Here is a 14910-nt window from a genome sequence, read left to right as displayed (position 1 = left end):
AAATATAAGGCATCTGAACATCAAGCCCCCAGGGCTCTGACCTCTGTGAGCATCTGCACCTTAGGTTATTTTGTGCATCCATTAACATGAAGGTATCAGAAAAGCTTAAGAGAATTTATTTGTTGGGTCTGGGGCAGCTCAGAAAAAGTTTCCATGGAAACTTTCGGTAATTGGTTCTTTTATGCCATTTGAGCTTAGGGAAGGTTTTATGGGAACCTCTACTTTCTGACAGGCCAGGGAAACCTGTACCCCTCTACTTCCCGGGCCTGACAGGACCTTTGATTGGAGGGCTCTTTTCCACTGGCTGCTTCCCAGGGTTCTGGGTGTTTGACTTACTTCTTACTGAGAACTCTGGCTCCGTACTCCCGATTTTTCCAGTTCATTCTGGATCCTGCCATTCTCCTGGGTGACTTTCTTATTCACGAAGAACTTTTTTTTTTTTTTTTTTAAGATTTATTTATTTATTCATGGTAGACACAGAGAAAGAGAGGGGCAGAGACACAGGCAGCGGGAGAAGCAGGCTCCATGCAGGGACCCGATGTGGGACTCGATCCCGGGTCTCCAGGATCACGCCCTGGACCGAAGGCAGGCGCCAAACCGCTGAGCTGCTGAGCTGCTGAGCCGCCCAGGGATTCCCCTCCCGGTTATATTTCTTTTTTTTTTTTTTTTTTTTTTATTTATGATAGTCACAGAGAGAGAGAGAGGCAGAGACACAGGCAGAGGGAGAAGCAGGCTCCATGCACCGGGAGCCCAACATGGGATTCGATCCCGGGTCTCCAGGATCGCGCCCTGGGCCAAAGGCAGGCGCCAAACCGCTGCGCCACCCAGGGATCCCCCGGTTATATTTCATCAACAAATGCTCGTCGTCTTCCTGACAGCAACAGCAACGCCCACTCGGCCGAGAGCCGGGCCCTCCCGCTGCGACGCGCTCCCGGGAAGCGCATGCGCAGTGGCCGCCGCCGCTCCGGGCGGGAAGGGCAGAGGGGCGGGGCGAGCGCGGCGGCGCGGGGGCAGCTGACGCGCGTGCAGAGCGCGCCCCGACAGCCGCGGGGTCCGGGTGGGCTGCGGTCCGGGCGCCGCCGCGTCCGCCCTCTTCGGAGGTGGGCGGGGCCGGCGAAAGAGACGGGCCCTGTCGGACGCCATGTTTGTGGCGCGCAGCATTGCGGCGGACCATAAAGATCTCATCCACGATGTCTCTTTCGACTTCCACGGGCGACGGATGGCTACCTGCTCCAGCGACCAGAGCGTCAAGGTGTGCGCGAGGCTTTGGGCGGCGCGGAGCTCGGAAGGGGGGTTGGGAGAGCGTGCACACCTGGCGGTTAGAGCGGAGGGAGCGGCGCTTGGAGAGGGGACTCCTCCCTTCCCCACTTTGCGGTGCGCCGCTGGGCACGACGTCTGGAGCCCAAGGCGGGCGTCGTCCGCCCTCCTCGTCCGCGTATTGTGGGGTCACAGACACCCCGGGGCGAAGGCACGTGGCCCCGCGCCTGCGCGGAGGGGGAGGGCGGGCGTCGTCGCCACGTGCGCGCCCCCGCCGCGGGGGCCTCGGGCGCCTTGTTCCGGGCGCAGGCTCGGCTTCCGGAGCGCGGGAGCCCCTTGGCGTCATCAGACGGCGCGGTCCGGCGGAGCCCTCTGCCGCTCGCCGCTCCGGCTGACGGACCTCGCCCTGTCCCTGCTTGGGGGATGGTCGTCTTGTGCTTCGGGAGGAAGCTCAGCTCTCTTCGCGATGGAAGGAACATGAACCATGCATATCCGGGGACGGTCTCCACTCGCGATTGAGAAAGTGGAGTGTCGGTGTCTGTGCACTGCTCCGACTTTCTGGATGTAGGAACTGCAGATGTTATGGAAAATGATAATGGACTTGAAGACGGAAGCCGGAGTGTGGATGATGTGCGTCCTCGAGGACTTGGAGAGCACACGACCTGAAGGACGGTTTACACCACCTGTGTTTCACAGACGAGTCGAATAGCACCGATTCCCTCGGAGAGCCTTACTACCGACAGCCAGCTTTCCGGGGCCTGGGCGGCTCGGGCGGAGCGCGGCGCCCCGCATCTCAGCTCTCGGGGTCCTGACCCGAGGCGCCCCGCCCCCCTCGCCCCGCCCCGCTGCCCTTGGGCGTCAGTGCTTTGGCTCACTCTCTCCCTGAGTAAAGAAGCATCGTCATCCGCTGTTTTCTTCTGAAAAATAGTGTTGCCAAATCTATGGAATAACTGTAGCGTTGTGATTCTTTCTAAAAGGTTTAAAATCCCTTAGATCTTTTGAAATTGTGGTAAACGAATCATCTTAATACGCCATAGTTAGCACAGCATCACGTTGTGCTGTCATCGCCACTGTACATCTCTGGAACTTAAACTAAAACTCCTTCCCCACAACCCCCAGCCACTAGTCACTTCTCATCCTCTTTCTTTATAAATTTCACTGCTTGGTAGCTCATATAAATGTAACCATCCAATATTTATTCTTTTGTTAGTGGTTCATTACACTTACCAAGATGTTTTCAAGTTCATCCATATTTGTAGCATGTATCTTAATTTCATTAAGATTGAATATTTTGTATGTGTACACATTTTGTTTATATATTCATCTACTTGTCGAATATTGCATTAATGTCTGTGAGGTGAATAAGCCAAACATTTTTTTCCTTATCCATTTATTATGGAGTCTTTTAATCTTTCGATTTGTAGGTTTTGTCTGTCTGAAGTAGCATTGCACCGAAAATCTTCATTATTTTAGCTTTTCATGTGTTTTGAAGGATTTCTTTAACCTCATTCAAGTAGAGAAATTAGTGAATATTTTAAAAGCTTTTGTGAATAATTGCCAGATTGCCTTTTCCAAGGTTATACTATTTTACGCTGCCAGTTAATAGGGTCATTATCCATGTTAGCCATTATTAACATTTTTTTCTTTAATTTTGTGGTAAAGGGGATCCCTGGGTGGCTCAGCAGTTCAGTGCCTGCCTTTGGCCGGGGGTGTGATCCTGGAGTCCTGGGATCGAGTCCCACCTCAGGCTCCCTCGATGGAGCCTGCTTCTCCTTCTACCTGTGTCTCTGCCTCTCTCTTTTTTTTTTTTTTTAATTTTATTTAATCTTTTTTTAAAATTTTTTATTTTTATTTATTTATGATAGTCACACACACAGAGAGAGAGGCAGAGACATAGGCAGAGGGAGAAGCAGGCTCCATGCACCGGGAGCCCGACGTGGGATTCGATCCCGGGTCTCCAGGATCTAGCCCTGGGCCAAAGGCAGGTGCCAAACCGCTGCGCCACCCAGGGATCCCTCTGCCTCTCTTTCTCTATCTCTCTCTCTCTCTCTATATATATGCATATCATGAATAAATAAAATCTTAAATAATTTTGTAGTAAAATACACATAATTTACTATCATAACCATGTTTAAGTGTATAGTTAAGTGGTATTGAGTACATTCATGTCTGTGCAACTATCGCCACCATTCTATGTACAGGACCTTTTCGTTTTGCAAGACTGAAACTCTGTACCCATTCTCCCTGTCATCACCCCCTGGCAACCACCATCCTTCTTTCAGTCTCTATAAATTTGACTACACTAGGGATCGCATGTAAGTGGAATCATACAATAGTTGTCTTTTTTGTGGCTGGCTGATTTCACTTAGCATGGGGTCTTTGAAGTTTGCACATGTTGAAACGTGTTAGAATTTTCTTCCTTTTTAAGGCTGAATATTCCATTATATGTATTATAAATACTTTTTAAATTTTGCTTATCTGTCAGTGGACTTGGGTTGGTTCTAGGTTTTTTTTTTTGTTTTTTGTTTTTTTAAAAATTGAAGTCGATTTGCCAACATACAGTATAACACCCAGTGCTTACCCCATGAAGTTGCCCTCCTCAGTGCCTGTCACCCAGTTACCCCCCCAACCCCGCCTTGCTTCTAGGTTTTTGGTATTGTGGGTAATTTTGCTAAGACTGTGAGCGTACAAATACTTCTTTGAGACCCTGCTTTCAACTCTCTTTTGGATATATACCCAGAAGTGGAATTGCTGGATCATGTGGTAATCCTATTTTTAGTTTTTTGAGGAGTTTATCACTACATTCTTTAAGAAGTTAAAGTGTCTCATTATTTTAATGTATATTTTTTGTTGGTGGTTAAGATTCAATTTTGCTTTTGTTTGTTACATATACAGTTGGTCCTCATTATTAGCAAATTCTGTATTTGTGAATTTACCTGCACTCTACAATTTATTTATAACCTCAAAATCAGTTCTCACAGTTATTTGTTGACATGAGCAGAGTAGCAAAAAATTGAGGACGCCTGATGTACATTTTCCAAGCTGAGGTTAAACAGAGTGATGCTGCTTTCTTATTTGGGCTTTCATTCTGTAAACAAGTATCCTTTTCATTGTCTATTTTGTGCTGCATTTTTCACATTTTTATTTGTTGATTTCACCGTCTAAAATTGTCCCCAAGTTAGTGCTGCTTAGTGTTCTTATGTGCAAGAAGGCTGTGATATGCTCCACGGAGAAAATGTACGTGTTAGGAAAACTTCATTCGGACAGGAGTTGCTGTTATTCCAGCGTTAATGAATCTATAATGTACACTTAAAAGGTGTCTTTAAACAGGTACATTGATTGACAAATATTTTGTGACCATAGGCTCCTATGAATCTCACCTTGTATTTTTCCCTTGGCTGGGAGCAGTGGTTCCTTACTTGCTGATTCAATTTTTACAGCAACATTGTAAAACACTACTACTACAATAAGAAGACTTGACTGCAACTGTATTTGTCTTTGTTACCTATTAGAGCAGAGATCCTTGACGCCCTCAATGCTTGGCCTGATTTCTGGCACTCACCAGGTTCTCAAGTCTCTGAATGAATGAATGTTTACTTATTGGATGTGTTGTTTTGTGAATTTATGTTCACTTCTTTTGCCCTAATACTGATTCCATATTAATTTTTTCATGTTTATAGGAATATTTTGTATAAAATATATCTTATTTTTTTATAGGTCTGGGATAAAAGTGAAAGTGGGGATTGGCATTGTACTGCTAGCTGGAAGGTTAGTATTTTCACAGTACTTTTTAAAAAAATTGAGATGTTCACTATTTGATGGCATCATTGACTTGCTCTTCATCTCTGAGAAAATTATAAAATGCATACTTCTTTTCCTAAAATATTTTTAACTATTAAAGTAACAAAAATATACTTAAGAAAATTTGAGAGTAGGAAAATGTGCAGTTCTCTAGCATTCTAAAATAACTATTTTTAGTATCTTGGTATTATTTTTATCTTTGAACATGTATATATTTTTTAAGCCCCAACACAGGGCTTGAATTCACTTTCCTGAGATAAAGACCTGAGCTGAGATCAAGAGTAAGACTCGTAACTGCGCTATTCTGCATATTTTTAATAGTTGTGATGTTTTGTACAGGTTCTATTTCTTTTTTAAAAACTGCTTTACTCAGGTAGAATTTTTACCTAGCCCTAGGCACCACTGAACTATTTTCTTTCTCTGTAGTTTTACCTTTTCTAGACATTGTATATAAGTGGAATTCTACAATATGTAGTTCTTTATGTTTGGCTACTTTCCTTTTCCTTGAGGTTCCTTTATGTTGTAGTGTGTATCAGTAGTTTGATCTTTTCTTTTTTTAATTTTAATTTTTAAATTTTTTTTTTTTTTTTTTTTTATGATAGTCACAGAGAGAGGCAGAGACATAGGCAGAGGGAGAAGCAGGCTCCATGCACCGGGAGCCCGACGTGGGATTCGATCCTGGGTCTCCAGGATCGCGCCCTGGGCCAAGGGCGGGCGCTAAACCGCTGCGCCACCCAGGGATCCCTAGTTTGATCTTTTATAAACAATTAATAGCACTTACTACATTTACAGTGTTGGTACAACCACCAACTCTATTCCAAAACTACATCACTCTGAAAGGAAACCCCTATTTCTTGCTTTTCAGTTTAGCAGCTTATTTCAGAAATACTTTTTTTTTTTTTTAAGATTTTTAAAATTTATTTATTCATGAGAGACAACACAGAGAGAGACAGAGACACAGGAAGAGGGAGGAGAAGCAGGCTCCATGCAGAGAGCCTGATTCGGGACTCGATCCCGGAACCCCAGGATTACACCCTTAGCCAAAGACAGACGCTCAACCGCTGAGCCACCCAGGTGTCCCCAGAAATACTTTGGTAGATTTTAAAGTCTCTTAAAAAAACATGAGTATAGCAGTAAAACAGAAGTATACCAGTCAATATGCCCTGTTCTGTTCAACTGATAACGGATTTCTTTTTTATTTTGATGAACATCTCTGTGTAATCTTTATGTCTTTAGTTAGATTGTGCTTTATTGGAAATCTAATAATTAACAAAATCGCGCCACTCTAGTGCATTTTTTACCTAATAGCCTGTATAAGAATTAAAAGTGAAACAAAAAAGACTAGACAAAATAGAGGATAAAAAATAAGGGTGCAAAGTTTGCCTTTGGATGACATAATTTACCATGTAGAAATTACACGATTATGAAAGTGTCCTGAGATTGTTGAGTGTAAAAGTGTTAGATATACAATAGTGTAAAACAAACTTTATCAACATTATTGTTGGACTGATGTTATTGTCATGTTGTGTCTTTACTGGAAAGCACAAATGAAATTCTGTGGATGTGAATTGCTTTAAGACCTATCTGTTCTTTGCTTTTTTGGTCAACATGAAGAGTTGAATAGTAATTTGACAGTTTTCAAATATTAAAGGTAATGGTACTGAGCTTTAAAATATTTTCTCAGAATACAAGGATTTGGCCTTTTCTCAGTTTGATCATTCATTGCCTCTTTTCCTAGAATAGTCCATTATCTAGCCAAGTATCAGAATCATTGTTTTATTGCTACAGGTTCTATTTATTTGTTAGGCTTTTGAAGCAAATAATTTTGATTAGTCTTATTTATTTTATCAGGTGGCTGTTTCCTGTCGAGAGAATTTGCAAGTAAAAACAAAAATGATGAACTGGTAGATCTTCTTTTTAAACCCTGGTTAGAATAAACTCTGAAGAAGTTACCCTGTTAGTGTTGGAAGAGGTCAGCTTTATCTAGCTGGATTTTTCTTCATTAGTAAAATGTTAGAAGAATTTGACTCTAGAAGGGCCACAATCCTATCTAAAAGTTAAAAATTTCTGGAACTTACCTTTTTATTTAAACGTGAAATTGAATAGCTTTCGTTCTTATTGAAGTAAAAATATCTGTACTGTTTACTCAAGTAAAACTATATGTGTGAAATGTAAAGTCAGGTTTGTTTTTTGTTTTTTTTTTTTTTTATAATTCCTCAGACACATAGTGGATCTGTGTGGCGTGTGACGTGGGCCCATCCTGAATTTGGACAGGTTTTGGCTTCTTGTTCTTTTGACCGAACAGCTGCTGTGTGGGAAGAAATAGTAGGAGAATCAAATGATAAACTGCGAGGACAGAGTCATTGGGTAAGTCATTTGTTGGTTTTCTGGGGTTGGGAGGGTAGAGTGGGGGAGAGGAGCGCATGAACATCCCAGGAGCATCACTTTCCAAGAATGTTTCAGGCACTTGATGAGAAGAGTGGTAACATCTTTATATTTACTAGTTCCATTTTTTCTCTTCTATGTTTTTCTCCTAGTTGTTTATTTAATTTTTTAAAAAAGATTTTATTTATTTATTAATAAGAGACACAGAGAGAGAGAGAGGCAGAGACATAGGCAGAGGGAGAAGCAGGCTCCCTGAAGGGGACCTGATGTGGGACTGGATCCCAGGACCAGGGAATATGCCCTGAGCCAAAGGCAGACGCTCAACCACTGAGCCACCCAGGCATCCCATGTAAATTTAATTTTGTCTTGGGCTTGAAATGGTACTCAGGAGCACTCATGGCATTGTTTAATTATAACTTTTATGATGAATCTGCAGTATTTGCTTTGTCATACAGTGAGTGCCTTTTTTTTTTTTTTTTTTTAAGTTTTTAAAGATTTTATTTATTCATGATAGAGAGGCAGAGACACAGGCAGAGAGAGAAGCAGGCTCCATGCAGGGAGCCCAATGTGGGACTTGATCCCTGGTCTCCAGGATCGCGTCCTGGGCCAAAGGCAGGTGCTAAACTGCTGTGCCACCCAGGGATCCCCCAGTGAGTCCCTTCTGAAAAGCCATTAAAAAATTGCTTTTTCTCTTTTGTGGTTACCTTTGCTTTCTTATATACTCTTTACTTCTGCTGTTCTAGCTCTCTCCTAATTGGATGTTTGAATTTTAACAAGAGTGTAGTGTATTAGTCATGTTCCTTGTTTGTAAAGTGAGAGAATTGAACTAGATTATCTTTAAGACTCATTCCAATGTTTTCTTTTTTTCCCCCTCTTTGTTAGAATAGGTGCAAGGTATGAAATGCAGAAGGTGCAAATGAATGTATACGGTGATAACTTCCTCCCTGTGGCCTCACGATTTGCTTTCTAGAGGCAACCACTATTAGGAATTTTTTCTGTATTCTGGATATATTCTCTGCTTTTTTAAGGGTACAAATACACCCTTTTAAGGGTGTTTTTTTCTCTGTTCCTAATAGTCCTCTCCTCCTTTCTCCCAATATTAAAGCTTGCATGTTGTCAATACTACTTTTTTTTTCTGCTGCATTTTAGAAAATGTAGAATGTACATATTTATTGTGTAACTGCAAGTGTACAGTTGAGAGGCATTCATTACATTCACAATGCTGTCACCAATATATCAAAAATTTTCATCATTCCCAACAGAAGATCTAGTACCTCCTCCTTCCATTCCCCCAATACCTGGTAACCTCTCTTCTACTTTCTCTATCAGTTTGACTGCTCTAGGTACCTCATAAGTGGAATCATACAGTATTTGTCCTTGTGTATCTGGCTTATTTCACTAGGCAAAATGTTTTCAAGGTCTATCCATGTTGTTACATACACCAATTTCATTCCTGTTGTGGCTGAATAACATTCCATTATGTGTATATCCCACATTTTGTTTAGCCATTTATTTGTAGATAGACTGTTGGAGTGTTCCTACCTTTTAGCTATTGTAAATAATGCTGTAACCGAATTCAAGGGATTTGTCACTTAGGGTGCATCAAATTGAACACAACACAAGAAGTATTGAAAACAAAAAAGCTTTTTATTATTTAAGTAAGTAGACAAAGAGAGAGCTTCCAAAGCACTGTCTCGCATGGGGTTAGTACAGGAAGCTTTTATTCATTGCATTGGGGGCAGGGGCAGGGAACTTGCATAAACACTTCAGTTGCACATGCCTAGCATGTCAGCATGCTAGTGCATACATCCATGTTCAAAAAATGGTGCAGGGGCACCTGTGTGGCTCAGTGGTTGAACATGTCTGCCTTCTGCTCAGGTTGTGATCCTGGGGTCCTGGGCTTGAGTCCTGCATCAGGCTCATCACAAGGAGCCTGCTTAAGTCTCTGTCTCTCTCTCTGTGTCTCTCATGAATAATAATTAAGATCTTAAAAAAAAAATGGTGGAAAACTCTGCTCATATAAGATCTTAATATAATGAGCTAAAAGTCAGGGGCTTCTCTGAAGCTCCAATCCAGCTCAGACTGGCTTACGTTAGGGGCTATCAGGTGAGACACACTTAGTAAAGGACTATCAGGTGAAACACTTAGTTGAATATCTCTTTGGCTGGAACTGTTGGTTCTCCAAAACAAAATATATTCCTTCGCTGCTTTTCTCCCTTCCCCTCTCCCTTCTGTTGATAGTTTTCAGGTTTTGTTTTTGTTTTGTTTTGTTTTGCTTTGAGCCTAGTTATTTGTGTAAATTCCCATTGCATCCTAGCTAATATTGCTATTGTGAACATTATCATATAGATACCTGTTTGAGACCTTGCATTCAATCCTTTTGGGTATGTGCCCAGGAGTAGGATTGCTGGCTTATATGGTAGTTCTGTGGTTAACTTCTGAGAAACTACTAAATTATTTTTCAGAATGGCTGTACCACTTTACATTCTCATTAGCAATGCACGAGTGTTCCGGTTTCTCCAGGTCCTTGTCAATGTTTGCGGTTTTTGGTGTTTTCATTATAGCTATCCTAGTAGGTGTCAAATGATGTCTTTTTGTTGAGGTTTGGTTTTTTTTTTTGCATTTCTCTAATGGTTTGTGATGTCGAACATCTTTTTATGTGCTAATTGGCCATTTGTATATCTTTTTTGCAATGTTTTGATTTATAAGAAATCTGTTTTTTAAAAAAAGACACAGAGACATAGGCAGAGGGAGAAGCAGGCTCCCTGTAAGGACCCTGATGTGGGTCTTGGTCCCAGACCCTGGAATCACGTCCTGAGCTGAAGGCAGACACTTCAACCGCTGAGCCACCTGGTGTCCCTATGAGAAAATTTTTCAGATACATTTGGTCTTCCAAACACAGTTCCTGACTTACAGCTCCCAGAACCCTTGGAATTTTTTGAGTGTTGAAAGTGATAATAGATCTCTTTTGTTATGTTTTTATGAGGTGACTTTGGAAAAGGCCTGAGGTTGGGGACTGGTTGTCATTGGAGCTAACCATGTGATTAGAGGCCTGGAACTTTCAGTGCCATCCCCTGACCTCTGGGGATGGCAGAGGGGCTAGAGGTTGAAAACAATTACCAATGGCCAATATGTTAATCAAATCATGCCTCTGTAATGAAGTCTCCTTAAAAACCCCAAAGAACGTGGGTTTAGAGTTTTTTGGGTTGATGAACGGATGGAGATGTGAGAAGAGTGGTAAGCCTGAAGAGGGCATAGCACTCCTCATGCTTTTTGTTACCTTACTCTATGCATCTCTTCCACTTGGCTGTTTCTGAGTTATATTGTTTTGTAATACATTGGTAATAAGCAGACTATCTGCCTGAGTTTTGAGAGCTTCTCAGGTTTCTGAAGTGCAGGCAGTCTTACAGAATTGAACCCTTTACTGGTGGAATCTGATGTTATTTCTGGGTAAATAGTGTCAGAATTGAGTTGAATTCTTGGACAGCCTGCTATTCGAGAATTATTTGTTGGGGGGGGATATGCCCTCTCCTTCATCCCCTGAATTGGTATTGGGACCAGAATCCTTTACTTTTTTAGGGAAATGTCTGTTCAAATCCTTTGCCCATTTTAAAAATTTGGGTGGGTTCTTTTTTTTTTTTTTTTTTTTTTTACTGTTGAATTGTAGTTCTTTATATTCTGGATATTAGTACTTTCTCAGGTATATGATTTGCAAATATTTTCTCCCATTCTCTCTTGACTGTGTCCTTTGATGCACAAAATTTAAAAATTGTCATGAAGTCCAATTTATTTTTTTCTTGTTTCCTGTGTTTTTGGTGTCATATTCAAGAAATCATGGCCAAATCCAATGTCATAAAGACTTCCCCCAAAGTTTTATATTGAGAACTAAAATTTTAGTTCTTACTTTAAGGTCTTTTGTTCATTTTTACTTAACTTTTGTATATGGTGTAAGTTAAATGTGCAACTTTTTTTTTTTAATTTTTATTTATTTATGATAGTCACATACAGAGAGAGAGAGAGAGAGAGGCAGAGACACAGGCAGAGGGAGAAGCAGGCTCCATGCACCAGGAGCCTGACGTGGGATTCGATCCCGGGTCTCCAGGATCGCGCCCTGGGCCAAAGGCAGGCGCCAAACCGCTGCGCCACCCAGGGATCCCAAATGTGCAACTTTTTTTAAAGTATTCTCTACCCGCCAAGTGGGCCGAAACTCATGACCTTGAGATCGAGTCACAGTCTACCAATTGAGCGAGCCAGGAGCCTCCAACTTTATTCTTTTGTATGTTAATACCTAGTTTTCCCATTATCTTTTATTGGAATGACTGCTGTAGGTAGAGATTGCTTTTAGACCATAGGCTTGAGCAATGGAATGTAAAGCAAGGCAAAAGGGCCCACTTAAAATCCCTTGCTGAATACAAACAGGCCCAGAGAGGCCACTTACCTGAAAATATCCACAGGCCCTAACTAACCAATGGGCTACTTAAAACCAAGTCAGTTACCCAACAAAGAAGGATTCCAAATGTCTCCAAACCTCCTTCGCCTTCCTTAAATGCAGCTCCCACCCACTGCAGCTGAGCAGGCAACCTCTACTTTGCTATCCTGCCCCCCACATCTACCTCCTTTGTTCCGGCTCTGGTGAATCCTTTTACTGCCTGTGCCTTAGACTGCCACCCAGTCGGTTTACCCCACGTTTGGGGGCTCCCACCCAATTGGGAGAGATGCCACCGGTTCCCCTTTGAATGGTCTTGGCATCATCATTGAAAATCAATTGACCATATATAGAGAGAAGGTTTATTTCTGGACTATATTCTCTTCCATTGGTCTATGTCTCTTAATGCCATTATCATACTCTTTTTAATTAGGTTTATAGTTTGCATGCTGTTCACAGTTTTACAAAGTTTTTTAAAGATTCATTTTAGTAATCTCTACACCAAACTTGGGGCTTGAAGTCATGGCCCCTGAGATCAAGAGTCCACAGCCACATGCCCCTACAATTTTTTATTATTGGGTGGGATTGGTCTCATTGCCTTCTCTCACACCTCCCTAAGGCAAACAGCTGCTTGAGGGGAGGGGAGAAGAGAAACGGATGTATTGGAGGGATTTTTCTTTTAAAGGTTTTATTTACTCATGAGAGATAGAGGCAGAGACCTAGGCCGAGGGAGAAGCAGGCTCCCTGCGGGGAGCCCAATGTAGAAGTCTGTACCAGAACCCCAGGATCACACCCTGAGCCAAAGGCAGACACTCAACCACTGAGCCACCCAGGTGTCCCTGAAGGGATTTTTCTAATAGAGGTGAGTCAGTTAGTATACTGTAGGTTGGGTTGAGGAGTAGTGGCATATAAAGGCTTTTTATTTGAACTTAAACGTTAAAGATTTCCCCCATTATATAAAACAGCATTCTTAGGACAACTTGCATAAGCTGAAATGGCATAAAGTAGAGAATCAGTTATCACTAACTTAACGGAAATATTTTTGAGTATTCCCGAGCCAAAAAATAACCTCTTTTAGGCTTTTCTGATGCCTTAGGACCCACTTTGCTAATGTTTGCACTACATAAATCAAGATAAAGCATAGATGCTCAAAGACTCCGTTCAAAGTTATTGAGGCTTGATGCTGAGATGCTGTGTGTTCCCATGGAAGGAGCTAGGCAGGGCCAGCATTGCATATAAGGGTGTGTGCTGCCTCTATAATGACTTGGAAAACGAATAATGCATGCTATTTTCATTTGTTACAAAAGCAAAAATCCTCTTCAGATTTCTTTTGGTTAGGAAAGGTACTAAAGTAGGTTTTTTTGTAAAATGCAAAGTGGTATAACATACACCTTTGAAAGCCGGAGGATATCTGCATATTTATTTGTATTTAGTTAAATCAACTGTCATTAATACATTTAATAGTTCAGCTATTGTATTGATCTTGATTATTCATTGGTGTTTATAGGCAAAAGTTTGCAAGGATGTGATCTTTGGAGTTTATGTGATATTCTTTTAGTATTGAGACTCCTTCAAATGTTATTTTAGTATCTATAGACAGTAAAATGTTGATTTCTATGTTTTGTTGGTATTTTCTGTCAGAAGTCTAGATGCCAGAAAGTGGCTTGTAGATGCTCTGTTGGCTTTCTGTAACTATCACAATGCCAGCTTCGTGCCATTCTCTTGGTCTCCAATAAACACCTTTTCTTGTGAGTTAGATGGTAGGGATCTAAGTAGGGCTAACTAGCATTTATGCTTGAAGGAACAAGTTACATGCTTTCCATTTTACTGCTAAAGAATCTTAATTCCTTTAATTTACTGCTTGCAACATACTTTGTAAGACAAAAACCACTTAAGTGAAAATTTGAACATTTTTCTAGTTTAGTGACTGGTCAGCTCAAGGGAGAGTACTTACTCTTAATCAAGTTACACTTCTTTTTTTTTATTTTTTTTTATTTTTTATTTTTTTATTATTTATTTATGATAGTCACACAGAGAGAGAGAGAGAGAGAGGCAGAGACATAGGCAGAGGGAGAAGCAGGCTCCATGTACCGGGAGCCCGATGTGGGATTCGATCCCGGGTCTCAGGATCGCGCCCTGGGTCAAAGGCAGGCGCTAAACCGCAGCGCCACCCAGGGATCCCCAATCAAGTTACACTTCTAAGGCCAACTTTTTTTCTACCTTAAAAGGAATAATTTGTTTATAGGTCACTAATTTGTTACGGATTGCGACTTGTGTATGTGGTATTTTGCTGTGGAGGAAATTGAGACCTAGGTGGTTTTTAAATAACTTATTCAAGGTTATATACCAAGTAAAATAGCAGTGTAATTCCAGTGTTGTTCCCACTGTATCGTCCTTTCTTTTTGTATATAAATCATCTTTTTCCGCCCCCCCAGGTTAAAAGGACAACTCTAGTGGATAGCAGAACATCTGTTACCGATGTGAAATTTGCTCCTAAGCATATGGGTCTTATGTTAGCAACCTGTTCAGCAGATGGTATTGTAAGAATATATGAAGCGCCAGATGTTATGAATCTCAGCCAGTGGTCTCTGCAACATGAGATTTCATGTAAGCTAAGCTGTAGTTGTATTTCTTGGAACCCTTCAAGGTAAGCTTACCCAGCAAACCTGACAATAAAATCCTAGTAAAACAAGTTAGTAATTTTTAAGCCAAGTATTTGATGGTTTAATTTCCTTAAAATGCTTTCTTTAAGAAGTCATGTTTATTATTTTTAAAAATATGTCTTGTAGAATCAAGATTCTCCTAATCTACTCTTACCCTGTCATATCTCTTGTACCCTATTTTTATTCCTTAGAAGAAGCTAACTATTGTAAATATTTAGGTGTGCAACTTCTGGGCTTATTCTGTGTAAATACAAATACTTAATGTTGTTTATAAATACACAAATATATACCAATGCACATTTATACTATCGTGTAAAGTTAGACACAAAACACACAGACGTATATAAACATACATTCTCCTTACTTGAAATTAGCCTT

General features: G+C 41.2%; 1 protein-coding gene across 2 annotated transcripts in view; it reads left to right on the top strand.

The window, feature by feature from the left end:
* The first annotated feature begins 996 nt into the window (after positions 1 to 996).
* The window catches only part of SEH1L (SEH1 like nucleoporin), a 31366-nt gene continuing 17452 nt past the window's right edge, over positions 997 to 14910 (top strand). Inside the window, exons 1-4 of one of the 2 annotated variants that reach the window (XM_072828636.1) lie at positions 997 to 1252; positions 4975 to 5025; positions 7279 to 7425; positions 14305 to 14516. In XM_072828636.1, coding sequence (XP_072684737.1) covers positions 1142 to 1252; positions 4975 to 5025; positions 7279 to 7425; positions 14305 to 14516 — 521 coding nt within the window. In that variant the 5' untranslated portion in view covers positions 997 to 1141. The remainder of the gene's footprint in view (positions 1253 to 4974; positions 5026 to 7278; positions 7426 to 14304; positions 14517 to 14910) is intronic. The other variant, XM_072828637.1, reaches the window with a different exon arrangement.

Source organism: Canis lupus, chromosome 6, assembly GCF_048164855.1.
Source record: "Canis lupus baileyi chromosome 6, mCanLup2.hap1, whole genome shotgun sequence".
Taxonomy (NCBI): Eukaryota; Metazoa; Chordata; class Mammalia; order Carnivora; family Canidae; genus Canis; species Canis lupus.
This window is presented reverse-complemented; position numbering and strand designations above follow the sequence as displayed.